Source organism: Mobula birostris, chromosome 9 (genome assembly GCF_030028105.1).
Source record: "Mobula birostris isolate sMobBir1 chromosome 9, sMobBir1.hap1, whole genome shotgun sequence".
Lineage (NCBI taxonomy): Eukaryota > Metazoa > Chordata > Chondrichthyes > Myliobatiformes > Myliobatidae > Mobula > Mobula birostris.
In genome coordinates, this window is record NC_092378.1 from 42810519 (window position 1) to 42833863 (window position 23345).

General features: G+C 42.2%; 1 protein-coding gene across 14 annotated transcripts in view; it reads right to left on the reverse strand.

Moving 5' to 3' along the window:
* The window catches only part of atxn7l1 (ataxin 7-like 1), a 169331-nt gene that overhangs the window by 17353 nt on the left and 128633 nt on the right, over nt 1-23345 (reverse strand). For all 14 annotated transcript variants that reach the window (XM_072267923.1, XM_072267913.1, XM_072267922.1 and 11 more), the window contains 4 exons: nt 16210-16292; nt 15642-15898; nt 1439-1625; nt 1201-1322 (listed from right to left, as the gene is read on the reverse strand). In XM_072267923.1, the coding sequence (XP_072124024.1) occupies nt 1201-1322; nt 1439-1625; nt 15642-15898; nt 16210-16292 (649 nt within the window). The remainder of the gene's footprint in view (nt 1-1200; nt 1323-1438; nt 1626-15641; nt 15899-16209; nt 16293-23345) is intronic.

The window sequence follows — 23345 nt, forward strand, 5'->3', positions numbered from 1 at the left end:
CAGCCTCTAAAGATCTACCTTTCCTCTCAATAATCCTTCATTTCCTTAGTCCAAAAGCCTACTGATCTTGGCCTTACATGTACTTAACAACTGAGTATTCGCAGATATCTGAAGTAGAGCATCCTGAAAACTCACTACAGTTCAGGAAAAGAAATTTCTCTTCCTGACATTTCTACAGTAAGTAGCCAAATCTTATTCCCAAGACTGCACTAATATAGGCCCTAGTTACCTACTTATTACATCCGTTATTTTTACAATGACTGCAAGGCTGTTTTTCTCTACTACTCCAAGATTTCCACTCTACCAGTTGATCATTCCTGAGCATGGAGCTTCTTGATATTAATTTTAAACTTGCTTTCTATTATAGTGCAAACCAGTATCTTTTGACCTTAATGTCATCTCAGCCATTTCCTCTTAAACCAGATTAATGTAGATTAGAGTTGAGATTTATGGGCAGCATGCCAATCAGCATTCTTGCCATGCCCTGAACTTCTTTGTTACCCTGGTGATTGACCATTTTGTTCTATTCACATTTTCCATCAATTAGTGTTTAAATTTTTCCCACCAATATTTATCTCCAATTAGCATTACATTGAGAAGCATGATTCAAAACAAATATCAAACTACCTAACGATGGAGTTGAAAAGCAAGCATGCTCAATGATGAAGAATAATGCAGGTTTAGATCTTTGTTACTCAGTCCTCTGAAATGAGGGAAGAGGCTCTCAGCTCAACTGCTTCTGGTTGCCATCAACCAGATGAGTAACGAAGTCAAGCAGCTGAACTCCAGCTCTACTGCAGCACCTCAGATCGACAGCAGTAATGCAACATTCTGCATGCTGTCATGGGCAGTAAGACTTTCTCCCTCTGCTGCAAATGAAAATAACCAAGAATAGACAAGGTGCATCCCAATTCAAGGGGACTGACCTAGTGATCAGAAAACAACTTTCAGCAGACCAAAAAGTTACCTCATTACCATTATATTATTCTGCCATCCATCTCAAAAGTTTGATAACATTTACACTCCAGGCAAGCCAAAGTGGAAACACACCTGTTATATTTTGGCATTCATGCACGACAGGTTTTTAAGAGAGTGATTTACAAAATGCTCAGCAGGTGTTTATTAGGGACAGAAATATAATCTTCATGTTCAAATTCTTCTCACATTAATCTCATAGACTAAGGTGGGCACTAGACTCACTTCCACATCTGTGAATTCAGGTGCTTTTCTACCATTGAATTAAGTGCCAGTCGAAAACGGTTCCATCTTCTGTCAAAGACATAGAAACCTCTGCCCATCAGGCGACTTCCAAAAGCGCAATACTACAAAACAATGCAAAGCGATTATTTCAAACCACATATACTGAGATGAAATAAAATTCCACAAATGTCAAGTGTTGGAAGGTAACAATGAACCGTAAGTAAAATGAACAGCATACTCCTAGTGGCTTTGGGTGGTGCCCAGAATAATGACAGTCCAGTTTTTCGGTTTCCTCTGAGCCATCCACTTCTCCTTCATCACTGGACATCCGGTTTGCTAAGTCTCCGATTATGGACAATGGCAATTCCAATACTGTTGCACTGTTAGATGCCATATTATTTACACTGTTGATGGCTGAAACTCGGCTGAAAGCAAAACATAAATACTCAATTAATTTCAGAGCGGGTACATCAGATGTCAAATATTGAACTTTTGGGGAGGACAAAGAGCTCGACAGGAAGGAACACGGCATGAAAATTACAATAAAAACAGATAATTAAGCCCAACCCTTCCATTTCATTTTTATCACACACAAAGACGTGCAATTTCCAAGTCCTTGTTTGTTTTCAGATCCTTTTCAACAACACAACTAAATGACTCTTAGAAATCTCTGGTTCAATCACTAACTCTGGTAGTCCACATCACAATCTTATAACCCTCTGCAAAGGGCTCCTCCCTTTCTATGCCCTGAATTTCTTACATTTTTCTCTCATTTGAAAATGTCATAGGGTAATACGGTGCAGATACAGGTCCTTCAGCCCAATGAGTTCATGCCCACCAAGCTAGTCCCAATTTCCTTCTTTTGGTCACATCCCAGCCGGCCCTCCATGTTCTTATCTAAGATACGATACTATTGTATCTACTTCAACCCCTTCTTCTGGGAGCTCATTCTATATACTCACCCTTTGCGTGCAAAAAGTTGCTCCTTCAGTTCCTTTTAAGTCTTCCCACTCCCCTTATGGTAAATCTTCGTCCCTACCTTGGGTATCAAGAATAAAGTCGCCACTCATTCTCCTACATTCCAAGGAATAAAGAACCAACCTGGCCCACCCCTCCTTATAACTCAGGACTTCTCGCCCTGGCAACAATACTCAAAAACTTTTCCTCTGTTCTTTTCCAATTTGACCATATTTTCCCTCTAACAGGGCTAACAAAGCCACACACAGTATTCCTCACAGCTATTACAACTCAAACTTAACGTCCCAACTCTTATACTCAGTGCTCTGACTGATAGAGGGAGGCCAGTGTGCTAGACACTGTTTTCACCACCCTGTCTACCTGTGATACTATATTCAATGAACATGCACGTGTACTCCTTCACCCATCTCTTTCATTACACTCCCTAGTGCGCTACCATTCATAGTATAAATCTTACACTGTTTGGTTTTCCAAAATGCAACATCTCTTACTACCTCAATTGAAATCCATTTGCCACTCCTCAGTCCACTTCCCAAACTGATCAAGAACCTTCTTCACTATCAACAGCACTTCCTAATTTTGCATCATCCACAAACCTACCAATCAAGCCTTGTTCACTCACTTCCAAATCATTTATATAAATAATAAATAACAAGGATCCCATCACTAACCCCTGCAGCACACCACTAGTCACCAGCTTCCATTCCAAGAAACAACCTTTAATCATCATCCACTGCTTCCTATGACTGAACCAATTTTGAATCCAGTTGACTACAAATTTCCTGGGTTCCAGGAGACCCAACTTTCCAGGCCAGCCTATCATGTGGGACATGTTGAAGGCCTTGCTAAAGTCCAAATAGGCAAAATCCACTGTCTTACTCTCATCTACCTTTCTGGTTACTTCTTCAAAAAACTCTTAAAAGATTTTCCAAGCATGACTTTCCATGCACAGAGCCATGCCATGTCTGATAATCAGATCCAGTATAACCAAACATTGGTAGATCCCATCCTTTAGAATACCCTTCTGATCTTCCCAACTCCAGATGTCAGGCTGACTGGCCTGTAGTTTCCTGCTTTCTCCTTGCTAATGTTCATAAACAATGAAACAACATGAGCCACCTTCCATAAGATCATAAGACACAGGAGCAAAATTTACCCATTCAGTCCATTGTGTTGGCTCCATCATTTAATAATAAATCATTTATTTTCTCTCTCAACCCAATTTTCCAGCCTTCTCCCCGTAACCCTTGACACCTCCACTAATGAAGAACCAACTTCCACTTGAAATATACCAAATGACAGCTTCCACAGTCACCTGTCGCAACAAATTCCACAGCTTTACTACTCTCTAGCAAAAGAAATTCCATTTCATCTTTGTTCTAAGTGGACATCCTTCTTTTCTTTTTTTTTTATTATTAATTTTTTATTGCAACACCAACAAATTAAATTCAATACAACCAATTGCCAATTACATTTTGACTGTTTAACCCAGCCACCCCTCAACCTTCATCACCACCCTCCACCCCTCTCTCCCCACCATCCCTCTCCCCTCCACCAACCAACTGAATAGTAGTACATACACAAAGCATTCCTATTTTAACAAAAGATCTTTTAAGTTAGATATCAAATTTGTCCATGTTAAGATTGTGTTTGGTCATGCATCATTTACTCTTGCTGATGAAAGTTCCAGGTAAGAAATGTCCAAAAAGCTCCGAAGCCAGTGAGTATTTGAAATATCATGGGGAGGTTTCCAACGCTGGCCTACAATCTTCTTAGCTGCAGTCTGGCCTTCCAGCCAGATTTTGCATGTTTTTTCCATAAGGGAAAGGTGGGAGTCATCATTTAGAAGATGTACAGCGGGGTCCATTGGTAATTGTGCCCCTGTAAGTTCTGTAAGAGTACTGATAACCTTCCCCCACAAACCAAAAACCCCTGGACATTCCCATACAACATGTATAAACAGCCAAAGGTTCAGTGGGGGCAAAATGAGCAATGTGGGTCAGGAACCAGTCCCATTTGATGTCTAATTCTCGGTGTTAAATATGCTCTATGACAAAATTTCAAGTGCATATACCAATGATTTGGGTTTTTCGAAGCACTGGCAGCATTATCCCAAATCACATCCCAGTTTAAGTCTTGTCCTAATTCAGATACGTCTCTATCCCAGGTTTTCCTTCCCGATGTGGACATATAATTCTGGGAGTTTAATTTATCATAGATATATGACACTATCTGTCCTGGAGCACTCTGTATCCAACTTAAAATGGGATGGTCCTTTAAATCTGACCCCCAAGGAAAGCCATAGGCTTTACAAGCTGATGTAACTCAAAAATAGAAGAAAAGAGAGCGTTTATCAATATTATATTGACATCCTTCTTTTCTGAGGCTGTGCTCTCTGGTTCAAGAGTCCCCCACTGAAGGAAACATCATCCCCACATCCACTCTAGCTAGGCCTTTCAATATTCGGTAGGTTTCAATGAGATCTCTCCCTCATTCTTCTGATCTGTAGAAAGTATAGGCCCAGAGACATCAAATGCGGCCCATCCATTAACCTTTTCATTCCTGGGATCATTCTAGAAAATTTCCTTTGGATTTCTCCAATGTCAGCACATTTTATCTTGGATATGGGGTCCAAAACTGCTCACAATATTCCAAATGTAGTCTGACCAATGCCTTGTAAAGACTCAGCATTACATTCTTGTGTTTTATATTCTAGTCCTCTTAACCTGTTCTTTAACAGATTTGACATTGTGGCCCCTGCCCATCCCCCACAAGTCATCTGTTGTCGGCCCCCAACCAACACATATTCCACTCTCCCCTCCTACCCGTCCTCACAGTCCCCCACCCTGCTCTCATTACTATACCCCTTCCCCACACGAAACCACCATGGTGGGCTTCACAGCTGAACAGCTGAGAAGACAGCTGAAACGTCTCAACCCAAGCAAGGCTGCAGGACCGGATGGTGTCAGTACCAGGGTGCGCAAAGCCTGTGCCCCTCAGCTATGTGTTCGCCATGTCTTCAACCTGAGCCTGAGGTTCCGGAGGGTTCCTGTATTGTGGAAGACATCCTGCCTCGTCCCTGTGCCGAAGACGCCAGGCCCCAGCAGCCTCAATGACTACAAACCGGTGGCATTGACCTCGCACATCATGAAGACCCTGGAGAGACTTGTTCTGGAGCTGCTCTGGCCTATGGTCAGGCCACACTTAGATCCCCTCCAGTTCGCCTACCAGCCCGGACTAGGAGTTGAGGATGCCATCGTCCACCTGCTGAACCATGTCTACGCCCACCTGGACAAGCCAGCGAGCACTGTGTGGGTCATGTTTTTTGACTTCTCCAGTGCGTTCAACACCATCTGCCCTGCTCTGCTGGGTGAGAAGCTGACAGCGATGCAGGTGGATGCTTCCCTGGTATCATGGATTCTTGATTATCTGACTGGCAGACCACAGTATGTGTGCTTGCAACACTGTGTGTCCGACAGAGTGATCAGCAGCACCAGGGCTCCACAGGGGACTGTCTGGTCTCCCTTTCTCTTCACCACTTACACCTCGGACTTCAACTACTGCACAGAGTCTTGTCACCTTCAGAAGTTTTCTGATGACTCTGCCATAGTTGGATGCATCAGCAAGGGAGATGAGGCTGAGTACAGGGCTACGGTAGGAAACTTTGTCACATGGTGTGAGCAGAATTATCTGCAGCTTAATGTGAAAAAGACTAAGGAGCTGGTGGTAGACCTGAGGAGAGCTAAGGTGTGTACATCCAGGGGGTCAGTGTGGACATGGTGGAGGATTACAAATACCTGGGCATATGAATTGACAATAAACTGGACTGGTCAAAGAACACTGAGGCTGTCTACAAGAAGGGTCAGAGCCATCTCTATTTCCTGAGGAGACTGAGGTCCTTTAACATCTGCCGGACGATGCTGAGGATGTTCTACGAGTCTGTGGTGGCCAGTGCTATCATGTTTGCTGTTGTGTGCTGGGGCAGCAGGCTGATGGTAGCAGGCACCAACAGAATCAACAAGCTCATTCGTAAGGCCAGTGATGTTGTGGGGATGGAACTGGACTCTCTGACGGTGGTGTCTGAAAAGAGGATGCTGTCCAAGTTGCATGCCATCTTGGACGATGTCTCCCATCCACTACATAATGGACTGGTTGGACACAGGAGTACATTCAGCCAGAGACTCATTCCACCGAGATGCACCACAGAGCGTCATAGGAAGTCATTCCTGCCTGTGGCCATCAAACTCTACAACTCGTCTCTTGGAGGGTCAGACACCCTGAGCCAATAGGCTGGTCCTGGACTTAGTTCCTGGCATAATTTACATATTACTATTTAACTATTTATGGTTTTATTACTATTTATTATTTATGGTGCAACTGTAACGAAAACCAATTTCCCCCGGGATCAATAAAGTATGACTATGACTCTTGAAATGAATGCTCACATTGCATTTGCCTTCCTTACTACTGACTCAACCTTTAGAGAGTCTTGTGCTAGGTCTCCCAAGTCCCTTTGCACCTCTGAATTCACTAAATTTATAAAATAATCTATGCCTTTATTCCTTCACCCAAAATGCTTGCTCATACACTTCCCTGCACTGTATCCCACCTTTGTCCATTCTCTCCTCTGTCTAAGTCCTTCTGCAGATTCCCAGTTTTGTCAACACTACCCGGGCCTCCACCTATTTTTGTATCATCCGTCCTCATTGTTCCCATCTTCAGCAACTTCACCTGTGGCTAACAATGAAGAAATTATCTCTGCAATTTCTTCTCAAGCCTTGTACATCATCCAGGCATGCAGGTGGTAGTCCTGAGTATTTATCCACTTTAATTGCTGTAAGGCTGCAAATACCTCCTCCCTGGTAATAACAAATGATTTCCGAAACATCATCACTTTTTTCATTCATCTCTTGAACAACAATTAGTAACCAAGATATATTCGTGAAAAGTCTCACCCTTTGTGGCTTGAGACATAGGCGGCTCTGCTGAGTGCTAAGAGTACTCTTTCCCAAGTCAGTACAGTCGAGACTCTTCGGTAGGACTGGTCTCAGCCCCAAATATCTCAACTGTACTCTTTTCCATAGATGCTACCTGGCCTGCTGTGTTCCTCCAGCATTTTGTGTGCATTACCCTCCTTTTGTCTTTCTGCTTTTGCTCTTAAAAGCATTCTTAATCTCTTTATGGTTAAGGGATTCACTAATCCCTCACCTCTGAACCCTAATGTACCCTTCCTTCTTTTTCTTGAATAAAGCCTCACTATCTCTTATCAGCCAGGGTTCCCTAATACTGCCAGGTTTACCCTTCACCCTAACAGAAACATAAGGCCGTTAGACATAGAAGCAGAATTAGGCCATTCGGCCCATCGAGTCTGCTCTGCCATTTATTATGGCTGATTCATTATCTCTCTTAACTCCATAACCTTTGAAGGCTTGACTAATCAAGAACCTATCTACTTCTGCTTTAAATATACCCATTGAATTGGCCTCCACAGCTGTCTGTGGCAATGAATTCCAGATTTATGCTGCTCCTGAACTTTTGATATCACACTGTTTAAAGCCTCCCACTTGCTATTCATTCCTTTTCCTTCAAACAAGTTCAATCAACCTCTGCTAGATTTTGTCTAATTCCTCAAAATTAGCCCTGTTTTTCCAGAAAGTACTAAGGTCAAGTTTTGCTTTCAGTTTCTATCTGGTTCAGTTCCATGACATATTTTAATACAGTAACGCATATAAAATGTTGAAGGAACTCAACAGGTCAGAAGGCATCTATGGAAATGAATAAACAGTCGATGTTTCAGGCCGAGACCCTTCATTAGGAAGGAAAGGAAAGGGAAAGATGCCAGAATAAGAAGGTGCTGGGAGGAGGGAAAGGAGGACAATCTTGAAGGTGATAGGTGAAGGCTGGTGGAGGGGGAGAGGTGGTAAGTAGGAAGCTGTGGTGTGATAATTGGAAAGGGCAAAGGCCTGGAGAAGAAATCTGATAGAGGAAAGTGGATCAAGGGAGAAAGGAAAGGAGGAGGGACACCAGAGGGAGTTGATAGACAGGTAAGAAGAGATAAGAGGTCAGAATGGGAAAATGAAGAAGGAAGCATGAGGGGAAAAATTACCGTAAGTTAAAGAAATCGAGGTTCATGTCATCAGGTTGGAGGCTACCTAGATGGAATATGAGGTGCTGCTCCTGCACCCTGAGAGTGGCCTCATCGTGGCAAAACAGGAGACCATGGACTGACATGACTATATGGGAATGGGAATAGAAATTTAAATGGCTGGCACTGGGAAGTACTGCTTTTTGCAGAAGGAGCTAAGGTGCTTGACAAACCAGTCCCCAATCTACATTGGGAACACTGGATACAGTAGACAACTCCAACAGATTTACAGGTGAACTGTTGCCTCACCTGGAAGGACTGTTTGGGGCTCTGAATGGAACTGAGGGAGGGGGTAACTGGGCAGGTGCAGCTGGGACAAGTGCTAGGAAGGAGATTAATGGGGAGGAATGAATGGACAAGGGAATCACAGACAGAGTGATTCTTGCGGAAAGCAGAGAATGGGGGGGAGATGGGAGGAAGAAAGCAAAGTTGTGTTTGGTGGTAGGGTATGGTTGTACATGGTGGAGGTTGCAGAGAATGATGTGTTGGATGCAGAGGCTCAGGGGGTGGTGGGTGAGGACAAGACGAACTCCACCTCTATTGAGACGGCAGGAAGAGATGGTGTCCAGGAGATGCAGGTGAGGGCATAATCAATGCTGGAGAAAGGAAACCTCATTCTTTGAAGGAGAACATCTTTGATGTCCTGGAAAAGAAAGTGTCATCCTGGGAACAGATGCAACAGGGACAAAGTAACTGAAAAAAGGGAATAGTATTTTTACAGGAAACAGGATAGAAAGGGGTACAGTCGAGATAGCCCTGGAAACAGTGGATTTATTATAGATATCAACAGATTATTTGTCGCCAGTGAAGGAGTCAGGGAGATTAAGAAAAGGGAGAGAGGTGTCAGAAATGGACCAAGTGAATCTAAGTGCAGTGTGGAAGATGGAGACAAAGTTGATGAACTTGACAAGCTTGGCATGGGTGCATGAAGCAGCAGCTTCAATGCAACGCATCAAAGAATTTGGAAGCATTACCAGAGAAGGCTTGGAACATGGACAGTTCTACCTAGCTAAGGAAAAGGCAGGAATAGCTGGGACCCATGCAGGCGCTCTTGGTTACACACTGAGCTTGTAGAAAATGGTAGGAAACTAAAAAAGAAATTGTTGAGGGTGAAGACCAGTTTTTCTAGATGGAGGAGGGTGGTGGTATAAAGGAACTGGTTGGGTCTTTTGTCAAGAAAGAAGCAGACAGCTTTGTAGCCTTCTTGATGGGGTAATAGACATATATAGGGACTGAACATCCAAGGTGAAAATGAGGCAATCGGAGCCTGGGAATTGAAAGTTGTTAAGGAGATTGAGAGCATGTGATGTGTCATGAATGTAGGTGAGAAGGGACGGAAGGTATGCAGACTCAAGTCCAGTGGGGCAGGAGCAGGCAGAAACAATTAAGTTTGTGAAACTTGGGTAGAAGGTAGAAATGTGCAGGGTAAGAGAACTATGAGATTGGTGGCTGTGGAAGGGAGATCTTCAAAGTCGATGAGGTTGGTAATAGTGTCAGAGACAATACTCTGATAGTCCTGAGAGGGGTCATTTTTTAAGGGGTAAGTAAGAAGAGGTGTCTGAGAGTTGCCGCCTGGCCTCAGCAAGGTAAAGATCAGTCCATCACATTACAACAGCAACCCCTTTGTCTGCGGGTTTGATGGTGAGGTTGGGTTTGGTGCAGAGAGAATGGAGGGCACTGTGTTCAGAGGGGATAAGGTTCAAAGAGGAGAGAGAAATGCCGGCCAAGCCATTTGATGTCTGGTAGAGAACCAGTGCAGTGTCTCCAAGAAGAGGAGGGTGGTTGGATATGGGAGAAAGGGTTATCACTGCAGGGTGGGGAAGTCTTGGCAAAGAAGTAGACTCAGAGACAGAGGCAATGGAAGAGTTTGGTGTCGCGATAGGTGTGGAACTCACTGAGGTGCAGGCAAAGGGGAACAAAATTAAGGCCTTTGCTGGGGACAAAACATTCCGCCTCAGAGAGGGGAAGGTTGGAGAGATTGATGAATATACGGCAGGGACTAGAGCTCAGATCAGAAGTGGGAAGAGAAATGGTGGCGTCAGAGAAAAGGGAAGGATTGGATGTTCAGGGAAGATGTTTTGAGACAAAGATGGAGGCTCTGAGAACCCAAAAAATGATGGAGGAGCCTGACAGACCCGAGGTTGGGAAGTAGTGGTGAAGGAAGTGGAGCCCAAGGCCCCAGTGGCAGTGGGAACGATCTTAGCTTGGAAATGGGGACGGCTAAGGTTGGGGCTGGAGGACACGTAATTCGCAGTCTGGTGAAACCCAGGGTGGTTGGAACCGGAGTTGGAGACAGTGGGATCTACAGCCTAGAGGTGTCCAATTGAATCAAGGGTCAAGCGAAAGACAGAAAAATCTTTAGTCTGGAGGTTCCCAGGACCATTGGAACCAGATTTGGAGACAGCAGAATCCATGGTCTAGACTCATCTGATCGAGTTGATGTCTGAGCAGGAGGCAGTAAGGGGCTGCAGTTTTAAAACGGGTGATATTCTGATCCTTCCTCAATGTGAGGAAGGTGAGGAACCAGCAGTTGAAGGCATGGATCCGGCAGAGGATGAAATGTTGGAGAAGTCCATGGCAGGCAGTGGAAAGAGAGGCCCAGAGCTCTGGCAGAGACTGAGACAGGGCCTACAGGTATCTCTGCATAGTGGAGAGAGTGCATAGAGTACGGAGGGAGAAGCAATCAATCAAATGCAGATATCTGGGATCCAGGGTTGGTCCACACTGAGAAGCCTGAAAACAAAGCTGGAAGTTATATGGAGCAAGACGGAGGTGAAGACAAGTTCCCAGGAAGGACACATGGCTGTGATAGCGAGTCTGGGTGAGCACATGGCCGAAGAGTCTGACGGCAGCAGAGATCACAGAGAGGGAGCAGTGAGAGAGAGTTTCACTGAACTCCCTTCAAAGAGAAGAGTTAAGTTTCTTCAGGGTGGGTGATTCTACACATTAAATCAACCCAATCCTTTCCTCAAACAAAATTAGCTCCAGGTTTTCAATCCTTCACCATATCTGCACTTTCTCATATCTCTGAGCACACCAGTGAATCGGTGCTGGTGCTCTCTATTTCCTTGTTTGCCAGCTGGAATGTTGAGTCCCAAACAGCACAGAATATTCTAAAATGTTGTCTTAAACTTCTAAGACTAATTTTATATTCTGATTTTCCTGTAATTTGTTCAGTAGATATTCAGCCATTAAGTATACGTATTCAGTGTAAACTATCACAATACTTCACAAGGGAGATCACCTGAACAATATAAATATTGAATTATTGAAGTGGCAGAAAATTTGAAATAGGAAAGTGCACGAAATACTCAGCAGGTCAGACAGCAGTGTGGAATGAGAAATAAGTTTCCATTTATCTTATAAAGTTTATACCCTGCTAGTGCTATTTTCCCTCGTGTGAACCACAAGGCAAAGTGCCAAGAGGCGGTTTGACCCTAAGCTGATAATGTATGTTCAAATTTTAATTTTATCCTCAGCCCAAGTCTGTACCAGAATACTTCAAAGAGAGTTCTTTTGTTTTGGGGTGGGGGAGGAGAGATTTAAATGGTCAATGATGCTCTCTTTTGAGAGACTGTAATGATTAAGACAAAAACAAGCAGCATGGCTGTCCTACAGACAGATAAGGTGAGCATAAGCAGGCTGAGAGAAGTCATTTCAATGAAGTAAGAGGGGGAGGGCAGTCACACAAGAGGGGGTTCAGGCCTTTCTCAACTCTGCCTGTTACTTGGGCAAGGCCATCCAAACCACCATCAGCTGGATCTTCTGCCAATTTCATGGACGTTATGTTGCATCTCCATCCCTTCCCACCCTGGGCTCAGCTGTTGTCTGTATAGTGCAGGAGACAGCAAACAACAGTATGGGAGGCAAAACAGATTGCAGATGCTGTAATCCTGGATCAACAAACAACTGAGCCAAGGAACTCAATGGGCCAAGCAGCATCTATGGAGGGAAATGGACAGTCATTTTGGGTCGAAGCTCCTCATCTGGACTTGACTACTGATATCCCACCATAGATGCTACCTGACCCACTGAGCAGCTTCTTTGGGTTGATTGAAAAGTATGAGGTAATTTGCTGAGTCCTGGGTGTGTCTCCAGAGTGCTGTAGCTGGCAGAATTTGATGCCATTTTTCATTTGACCCCAGCTGGCCCTTTGGCTTTTACTGAACGGCAGAGTAGGGACAGAAGCCAGCAGCCAAATGTTGAGCTCTGGGTCTTGAATTCTGCCAACACTAGGAGAAAGCCTGGAATGTCTTCTGCAGAAGAATAATTAGTGCAGGAAGCAGCAGTGAGCAGCAAACTGTGGGGCACATCACAGGACAGTTGCGGCTGCCTGCGAAGATGTGGAGGATAAAAGCTTTGGGTGACAGGGAATTTGACTTTCATCAGCAGAGCAGTTTAATGGAAGTGGAAATGGGTTTATTGTTGTTGCTTGTACCAAATTACAATGAAAAGCTTGACCTGCATACTGTTCATACAAATTAAATCATTACACAGTGCATTACTGTAGAACAAGATAACAGAATGCAGAATAAAGTGCAAAAGCTACAGAGAAGTTGCAGTACAGCTAAACAATAAGGTGCAAGGTCACAGCGAGGTAGAGGGTGATGTCAACAGTCCACATCATGCTAGGGAACTATTCAGTAGTCTTAAAAGAGTAGGGTAGAAGCTGTCCTTAGGCCTGGTGGTGTGTGCTTTCAGGCTTTTATATCTTCTGCCTGAAGAGAGAATGACTGGGGAAGGGGGAGAAGAGAGAATATCTCAGAATGTTGGGAGCAGTTGAACCTACCTTTGGGAAAGATTATAGATCTTTCTCCCAGCTAACTTCATCAACAACCTCCAAAAGCATTACTCATCAGAGAAGCCAAGCAGGTGGATCTCACCAGACAGTGGATAGTGCCTGCACTCCTTCCTTTGGACTTCTGCTACCCCTAACATCTGACGCACAACATCAGCTCACGTGGTATACCAGTGAGTCTTCCAGGGAAGCAACACTGGTAAGAGAAAAATAGCGGTAACCCTCACTCAAAATCGCAGTCAATGTGAACACGGTTCAGAATCAAGATCCTGTTCTGCAGTGGAGTTTATGAGTATGCACACAATGTAAGAGCAGCTCTTCAAAATCAAGCTGCTGCTAAGAAATACATGTTGTGATTGAGCAACAACATGGAAGAACATGACATGTTCTAGTAATGTTTAAATTTCTGACAAATGCTTCCTGAGGAAAACTGGTGTTTGCAAGCATCATATTGGAGTAACGTTGGTTGACTGGATAGAATGATGTGATACAGATGAGAAAATTGCATTATTAACTATTTCCCCCAAGAATTCATCTTCCAGCGGACATTGCTGTAAAAGCCAGGTTGATGCTGAAAAAAATGTCAGCATCTTTATCAGCCAGTTACTTAAGGTTGATTTGCATTAAAAATTTCCAAGATTATTTTTATGATGAACATCCTTTTACAAGACATCTTTTTGGAACAGAGATTAGGAGGAATTTCTTTAGCTAGAGGATGGTGAATCTATGGAATTCATTGCCACAGACAGCTGAGGAGGACAAATCATTGGGTATATATTAGCAGAGGTTGATAGGCTCTGGATTAGTAAGGGCATCAAAGAGTACCAGCAGAAGCCAGGAGAATGGAGTTGAGAGGGAAAATAAAAATAAAAATAAATTTGTAAAATAAAAATCAGTCATGATGGAATGGCAGAGCAGATTCAATAGGCCAAATGGCCTAATCTTGCCCCATTATAATTTAAACAAACCATCTACTGTTTTTGTTTTCTAAACACTAAATCATATTGTAATTTATAAAAATGTCCCCAAATTAGATACCCATTTCAATTTATTACTACAATGATGCAACTTGTAAAATTCTCCCAGCATTGCTCATCAGGATTCTGAGCAGTAAAGCAGTCATACAGTGAGCTCTTATACAATAAGGATGAATTCATGACCTACCTGTCATGACCCGTGCATCTTCATTTCCTATCTGAACTTCATTTTCCCTGTAACTGTAACACTATATTCTCTACTGCTATTACTTTTATTATATATTCATGTTTGGAATAATCTTTTTGGATTACATGCAATTGTTCTCACTGTATCTCAGGACATGTGCCAAGAATAAATCAATTCCCAAGATTCCCATTTTTAGTATATGGTGATATAATGTGCAGGCTGAAGTTTTCATTGTTTGCTATGTTTTTTTAAATCAAAAACTAAGTATTTTGAATGATGTGGTTGGTGCATGTACGACAAGGCGGCATTTGTGGAAAGGGAAACAGAATTAACTTCCCAGGTCAAAGGCTTTACATCAAAACTGAAGAGAAAAGGAAATGTTAGTCTTCAAGTGCAGAGAGAGTGGAGAAGGGATGAATAGGACTTAAGGAATATTTCTGATAGGAAAAGGTCTGGTCTGCCATGGAGATAGGTTGCAGAGCTCATCATGGGTTAATGAGGGTTGATAGAGAAAGAAATGAACAAAGGCTATGAAAAACGAGCAGCAAAAGAGTGAGATGACAAAGGAACAGAAAAGGTATGAAATGCAGAGCTATGGGTTCATGCCCAGCATGTCTAGTTGAACTAATGGAGAGAGAAAAAAAAACAGGTGTATGTCAGAGATGGATTATTTGCAGCAGAACTGGACAGATCTGATGCAGACAGAGAAAGCAAGTTAACTGAAGCTGCTATCTACTTGGATGGAAATTGAGGTTCAATTCTCAGCTTACATTACATTTATCAAGGAAAAAGCACAAGAGACTCAGACACCTTGCTATGAGATAGATATGTAGATATGTAAAATAAGCCAGATGGACCAGGGAAATGAAAAGCAGCTGTTGTCTGCCATGTTATCTCATCCCAATCTGACCTATCTTCCCTGTGACCTTCTGCACTGATATGACAAGACTTAGTGTCAGCTTGAGGACCTATCTTCATCGAATACACACAAACCACAATTGTACATGGAAGATAAGCTATGGTTCAGGAGTTGAAGTACATGGTTCCAGGCTAGAATAATGCTGCATCAGCTCCAGTATAATAGCTGGTGCTGACAGAGTTCAAAACTCAAATGTAACAAACCGAAATTGCTTTATCCATTTGGCAGCCTGAGTTTACTTATGTTGTACTCAGGCCAACAGACTCGTGCTGATGGATGAACAGGCCTTACAATTTCCTTGGCAATTCTGAGTGCTGCTTTAAGCAGTAGGAACATATTCATGATACAGCTTGAAATCACTTGATAAAGTTCTTAAGTTAATTTTCAGAACAGTGTTGACAAATACATACAAAAGAAAAATCAAGAGTGCAACTCACCTAGCAAGAGCAGTGTTCAATGATCTAGATTTTGCTGGCGATGCAAGTTTAGTCTCTAAACCAGAGTTTGTTAAAGATCCTGTAACCTGCTCTTGTGTAGGCATTGATTGGCTCTGAAGAATGTCCTTTGACATCTGAGGGTGCTCCTTATCTTTCACAGTTTCTTTCTCCCTCGAGCGAGCTTTGTGTTCAGCAAGAAGAATGTCAAATTGTTTCCTTCGACCCGGCACTGCTCTCCGATGGTTAAGTGAATGGGTCTGTAGAGAGGCCGGAAGAAAAATTAAGGAACGAACACAAAATACCAAATCTGGGATGAAATGATGCTTGCAATCATAAGGCAATTAAAAAAATTACACAAGTTATAAATAGTAAGTCTTACTGCATTGCTGACATGATTAAAAGTATGACAAATAATTTAGATGTGAGGTGGCTGCCTTTTTATTATGTATTTAAATACTATACTATTACGTATGTACAATGACAGGCTGCAAATTAAATTCTCTCCTCAAAACTCCAACACAAATATTACAAATGTAAGACAACCAATCATTCTGAGCAAAAGGAATACCTTGCAGGTAAGCGACCTTGTACATGGCTTCTTTGTCTCAGGATCCATAACACCACAATGTCTGTTGGGATCAAATTCCCTCTCTGTTGAAATGAAAAAAGCACTTCAATATACTAACCATCTACCAAGATCAGGCATATCAAGATTTTCCTCTGACAGTGATGGGTTATAAAACACACAAAATCCCAGAAACGTCTTATGTGTCAGATGAGGCAAACTTTGGGAAACTGCACCTCTCACATGACTTGGGACTTCTGTCTTGTAGACACATTTGTATGGAAGTCTCAAGAAGTTTTATTTTTACGGACAGAGATACAAGCTGTTCCAAGCAGAACTGCTGGCTTTTCTGAGAGAAACTTAGGGCACTGCTTTCCAGGCTTCTAAGAAAACAAAAGGTTTCAGGTTTTACCAGATACATCAAAAGACAGAAACATTCAAAAAAAGTCACGTGCAATAAGCAGACTTAAAATGTTATCCATTCACAAGTTTTGAACATTATAAACAGACTCTAAAAAACTTTATGACCTAATTTATGGGAGGTTAGATTATATAGGCACAGTATTCCAAATTGTTATGAATAAAAACATGGAGATTTATAACAGGAATCAGTGCTTTAAAAGGAACAATTGAAATATGATAGCTAAGTTTTATGAACAGCTACATATGCAAACCTAAGGGTTTTCTTTTGACTTACATTAATCAAATTAATGAAGGGCATACCTTAAGTCTTATTTTCTGTTCTATTTCTCCAAAGTTAAGCAGCTGCAGCAATGATTTCTTATTTGACTTTATTATTTCAATCTAAGCATTAAGTGGGAGGGCAAGCAGCCAGAAGTCGTTATAGGCATTGGTACTTATGATGGCAGTAGAAAAATGAATGTGGTGTACAAAATGAACAAATATAAAAATGTAGGACATTGACGGTTGTAATCTCTGGATTATTCCCTGTGCAATGAACCAATGAGGGTCTAAGTAGGAGGATAATGAAAGTGTTGGAAAGATTCTGTTTCATGGGGCAGAGGGGACTTCTCCAAGAGAGACAGGTTGTATCTGAACCAAAGGAGGACCCATATCCTTGTGGGGAGAATTACTTTGGAGGGCTTGAACTTGTCTGGCAAGGGTGTGGTACCCAAAGTTGTACTGTATAAGATGAGAAAAATGAAGTAAATATAAAGAGATTAAAGTGAGAAAGTCAAGTAGTCAGAACAGGGAGGGAGAAATACACACAATGTGCTAGAGGAGCTCAGCAACTCAGCAAGCATCTATGGACGGGAATAAACAGTTGACATTTCGGGCCAAAACCCTTCATCAGAACTGGAAAGGAAAGGACAAGAAGTCAGAACAAGAAGGTGGGGGGAGGGGAGGAAGAAGTACAAGGTGGCAGATGATAGGTGAAACTGGAAGGGGGGGGAAGAGGTGAATTAAAGTGCTGGGAAGTTGATTGGTGAAAGAGATAAAAGGGCTGGAGAAGGGGGAATCTAATAGGAGAGGACAGAAGACCATGGAAGAAAGGGAAGGGGGAGGAGCACCAGAGGGAGGTGATGGGGAGGTAAGAAGAGAAGGTGTGAGAGGGAAACAAGAGTAGGGAATGGTGAAGGAGAGGAGTGGGGAACAATTAATGGAAGTTCGAGAAATCGATGTTCATGCCATCAGGTTGGAGGCTACCCAGACGGAATATAAGATGTTGTTCCTCCAACCTGTGTAGTCTCATCTTAACAGTAGAGGAGGCCATGGACTGACATGTCGGAATGGGAAAGGTAAGTAAAATTGAAATGGGTGGACGCGAGGAAATCCTACTTTTTGTGGCGAACATTGCAAAGGTGCTCGGTGAAGTGGTCTCCCAATCTATGTTGGGTCTCACCAACATACAGCAGGCCACACCAGGAGTACCGGATACAGTAGATGACCCCAACAGTCTCGCAGGTGAAGTGTCGCCTCACCTGGAAGGACTGTTTGGGGCCCTGAATGGTAGTGAGGGAGGTGGTGTAAGGGTAGCTGTGGCACTAGTTCCTCTTGTAAGGGTGTGCCAGGAGGGAAATCAGTGGGAAGGGACGAGTGGACAAGGGAGTCACGTAGCGTGCTATCCCTTTGAGGGAGCTTTGTTAGGCTAAACTGTATTTATTTTAATGCAATAATCCTGACAACATACTATTGCCATTACAGAAACATTGTTGAGATATGGGCAGGACAGGCAGCTCAACTTTCTGGAATATAGATGCTACAGGTATCATAGTGGTGAAGGTTAAGAGATGAGTGGGAGTTGCACCATTGATAAGTGAGAATATCATGACAGTACTTAGACAGCATATCATGTGAGTAACATCTAGCAAGGTCATATGGGTAGAACTCAAGATGTAAGTAAATTATTTTGATAGAATTATACTACAAGCCCATCAATAATCAGTGGGAATTTGAAGAGCAGATAGGTAGAAAGGGAAATCATAAAATTGAAATAGCAGGTGATTTTGACAAGGGATATTGGGGTCTGGTTCAGTAGCACAGGCAGCTGGGATCAAACAAGTCCCTGAAAGAGTATAAGAGATGTGGGGAAGGGGGGCAAAAGGGGAGACATGAGATATTCCTAGCAAATAAGGTAAAAAAGAGAATCCTAAATGATTCTATAAGTTTACAAAGGCAAAAGGGCAACTAGAAAGAGTAGGACCTCTTAATGAACAGTGCAGTAATCAACATGTATTTTCACAGGAGATGGGTGAGACTGCAAATAAATACTTTATCATGGAGAAAGACATGGAAGTTTGCGAATTCTGGTAAGAGAACACTGACATCTGGAATCATACAGACATTCCAAAGGCCGTGGTGCAGTCAGCTGTGAAGCATGTAAAGGTGGATAAATCCCTGGGACTTGATCAAGTGTATCTCAGGATACTGTGAGAAGCAAGGGAAGAGACTGCTGGGACCCTGGCAGAGATTTCTGTATTTTCATCAGCAATAGGGAAGTTACTGGAAGACTAGAAGATGGCTAAAGTTGCTGCAAGGACAAGTCAAGGAACAACAGACCAGTGAGCCTAAGATCGGAGGGTAAATTAAAGTGAGGGATTCTGAGGGGTAGGAGTTAATTGTATTTGGAAAGGCAAGGACTAAACAGCAGAGCTTATTTATGGAAGATCATTTCACACAAATTTGATTGAAATTTTTTTGAGGAGGTGACAAGGTCAAGCAGTAGATGTTGTCTACACGTACTTTAGTAAGGCCTTTGGTAAGGTCCCGCATGGTAGGCTGGTTTAAGAGGTGCAAATCTATGGGTAGCTGAGTAAGATAGCCAAGTACAAAATTGGCTTGGCGGTAGGAGGCAGAGGGTCGTAGTGGAGGGTTGCTCCTCAAATTGGAGATCCGTAACCACTGGCATGTCAAAGGATTAATAAAAATTCTGTTTGACATACTGTATATATGTTAATAATTTGGGAGAGAATGTAGGTGAGATCAAAATAAAATTTGCACATGACACCAACATTGATGATACAACAGAATCAAGATCAGCTGGGAGAGTGAGAAAAAGAATGGTTGATGGAATTTAACTCAGCCAAAATGATGTATTTCATGGAGTTACGCCAGATAAGAACATACAGTGAAAGCCAGGGCCCTGGCAGCATCATTGAATAGTGAGACCTAGGGGTACAGTACAAGTTCCCTAAAAGTGGCGACACAAGTCGAAAGAGTGGTGAAGAAGACATACAGCACACATTCTTTCATCTGCTGAGGCACAGAGAATAAATGTAGGGATGTTAAAGTTAAACAAATCATTGGTTAGTCCACACTTGGAATACGTGCGAGGTTCTGGCCGTTATAACATAGAGATTCACAAGGATATACCTGGACTGGATGGATTGAAATACAAGGTCAGATTGGATAGGCTGGTACTGTTTTCCTTCAACCGTTTGAAGCTGAGGTGTGACTTTACTGTGATTTATAAAACTGGAGGGGCTGAGAGAGGGTAAATAGCCACAGTATTTTTCCTAGAGTTATTCCCTCTGCTGGCTGGGGTTGGCCATGTCTATGTGATACGCAAGGCAGGATAGTACGATATAGAGAGCAAGCTGTTGCCCATGCAGCAGGCTTCCCCTCTCCACGCAGTTCATGAATCCACAGGGAAGGCAGGGACCGACACAGTTTAGCACCAGCAGCATCACAGGAGTTGCCAGTCAGAGTTGATCTCATTGTAGGACTGCCTTAGGAATAACAGCTCCAGATTTTTCCTTGGGGTTTACTCCTGAGTCTTCCCCATGAGTGTATATAGCCACAAACAGCGGAGGTTTGAGATCAGAGTTTTCCTTCTCCTAGTTGCGATGCCAAACACTGCTGATGAACCCCATCTGCCCGAATTTCCCAAGGTATGAGAGTTTAAAACTAGAGGGCACAGATTGAAAGCGAGAAGGAAAAGATTTAAAGGGCATTTGTGGTCAAGGTTTTCCACACAGAGGGTGCAGGGCATATGAAGTGAGCTGCCAGAAAGACATTTGGACAGGTATGTGGATAGGCAAGGTTGAGAGGGATATGGGCCAAATGCAGGCAAATTAGATTAGTGTGGATAACCAGTTTACTTAGCATGGACATGTTAGGCCAAAGGGCCTGTTTCTGTGCTGCCTAACTATGACAGGGGTTCCCAAAGTTTTTATGCTTGGACCAAAACCAGTGAACAAGTGGAACAGTGAACAGTGAACAGTGGAACCCAGGTTAGGAAACCCTACTCTATGAAATCACTCGGAAATGTTTTTAATTTTCAGACTCTAAATTCTTCTGTAATGCAAGTTTATAAAATTCCCTACTTTATTCCTATCTATCAAAGTTCTAAGTACATTTATTATCAACGTGTACTATATACAACCTCAAGATTTTTCTTCTTTTAGGTAGCCACAAAATGAAAAGAAAACAATAGAACCCATTAAAAAAGACTGTCAAACACCCAAAAGTACAGAAATAAAAACAAATCGTGCATACAATAAATGCAAGCAAATAACATTCAGAACTGAAGTTCACAAAAGTGAGTTCACAACTACAAAGCCATTCAGCACTGCAGCCGATCTAGGAGTCCGTTAGTTGCAGGCCACAGCCTTCGCTCAGTAAAGAGACAAGTAAACTTTGCCAAGCTGCAAGCTGAACACCAGCCTGTCCCTCTCCTCCAGCCCTGACACCCTGACCTTTTCAATCTGGCCCAGCATTTAAACTGGCCAAACCTCCGGTTGTTCAACAGCACAACAGTGAACCTTGCTGCATTGCAAATAAAAAATATTTCCAAGTTCTCTGTGGTACTGCTCTCAGGCTGCCTGGTTTAATAAAGATGAGCATCCTATTATGGTAGGTGCAATGTATCAGTTTGCTAACCAAGTAAAGGCATCCATTTAACAACATAGAACAATGCAGTTTCTTAAGCAGTTCAGTTAACCAATACATATTTGCCGTTGAAGTTAGATAATTATTATCTATTTGAAACATCAGGCTGCAGAATACATTCCAAAAGTTCAAATGAAAGATTATTGACCTGAACCATTAACTTTCTTATCTTTGCAGATGTTGCCTGACTTGCTGAATATTCCCAGCACTTTCTGTTTATAGTTAGGATGTTTTATATTCAAAATAAATTAACAAAAGTGGATTGTAGACATACCATTTTTATTCTAGTAAACAGTAAGCCAGGAATACATATTGTACATATGTGAGAACAACATTGATTTATACATATGTGAGAGCAATGTTGATTTATGATGAAAAATATTTATTTTCTTTTAAATCTGGAAATTTTTCCCATTGTATTCTGTAATTCTATTGATCTACACAATGACCAAGTCAGATTCAGCTTTTACAACATGGTATTCTGACCTGAGAACTGAAGGCTAACAGGTCACTAATCACAAACTGGTGAAGACAGCTCAGGTTCAGCTAAATGTTTCTCTTCCAGTTGTTATTACACTCACTTAAGACAGGGTACATATCAAGCACTATTGTACATCAGCCGAGCAAGATTTTCTAATGTGCATGCCAAGAAGATAATTGTCAACACATTCTTTAATCATGTGGGCTTCACTGTAGATTCTGTTCCTCTTTTCAGCCAATATTTAAGCAATTCAAGGTGATGCCTTGACAGCTGATTGTTCTCCAAAAATGCTCAAGCTATTTTAAGACAACATACCCAGCACCAATTTAATGATATACATGTTAACCATGTTCTAATAATCAATTCAACATTTCTAAACTTTAGATAACTTTTTGATGCTTCTTCAGCTCACCACACAATAACTGTTTCAAATTTTTAAAGAAATATGTCCGTCACAATAAACATTAAATGATATCACATTGACTTACAGCTAAACAGGAAATGAAACTAAATGTTTCAGGACACATTTCAAAATCATTTCCTGTTGATATGCCTTTGGATAAAATTTCTACTTTCCAACATGTGGTGCCTTAACTCTAATTTATGATATTTGAAGCACAGGCCATTTCATGTAACAAAACTTTACGATATATTCACAGAGGCAATACCTTATTGGCAGTAAATATACCTTCAATTTCAAGTTAACCAACAACAATACAACATGAAAACATCAGTAAAATACATGCTGGATACACTTTCTTTCCATTGTACTGGAATTATTTTAAATGAAAAGATTCAGCATCAAATTTATCGTCACTGACACAAGTCGAGAAATTTGTTGTCTTGTGGCAGTAAATTCTGGAAATGTCATAAAAGATAATGCTGGAAATAGTGGTCACGCAGCACTAGTGGCAAACAAACAGAAATCAAGCAATTTTTCATTGGTGGAGAAGGGGTAGGGTGGACCAGTCCAACTTAAAAGATTAACTGGTTTCCTCTCCACAGACACTGCCTGATCAGTCAAGTACGTCCAATGTTCTTTATATGTTTCATTCTCTCTAATGCAAATTCTATCATCAATTTGTTTTCTTGTGCTACATGAAACACCATCACAGGAAAGCAACATGCATCATCAGGGACCCCCACCATCCAGAACATGCTCTCTTCTCGCTGTTGCCATCAGGAAGAAGGTACAAGAGCCTCAGCACTCTCACCACCAGATTCAGGAATAGTTATTACCCTTCAAACATCAGGCTCTTGAACCAAAGGGGATAACTTCACTTGCCTTATCTTTGAAAAGTTCCCA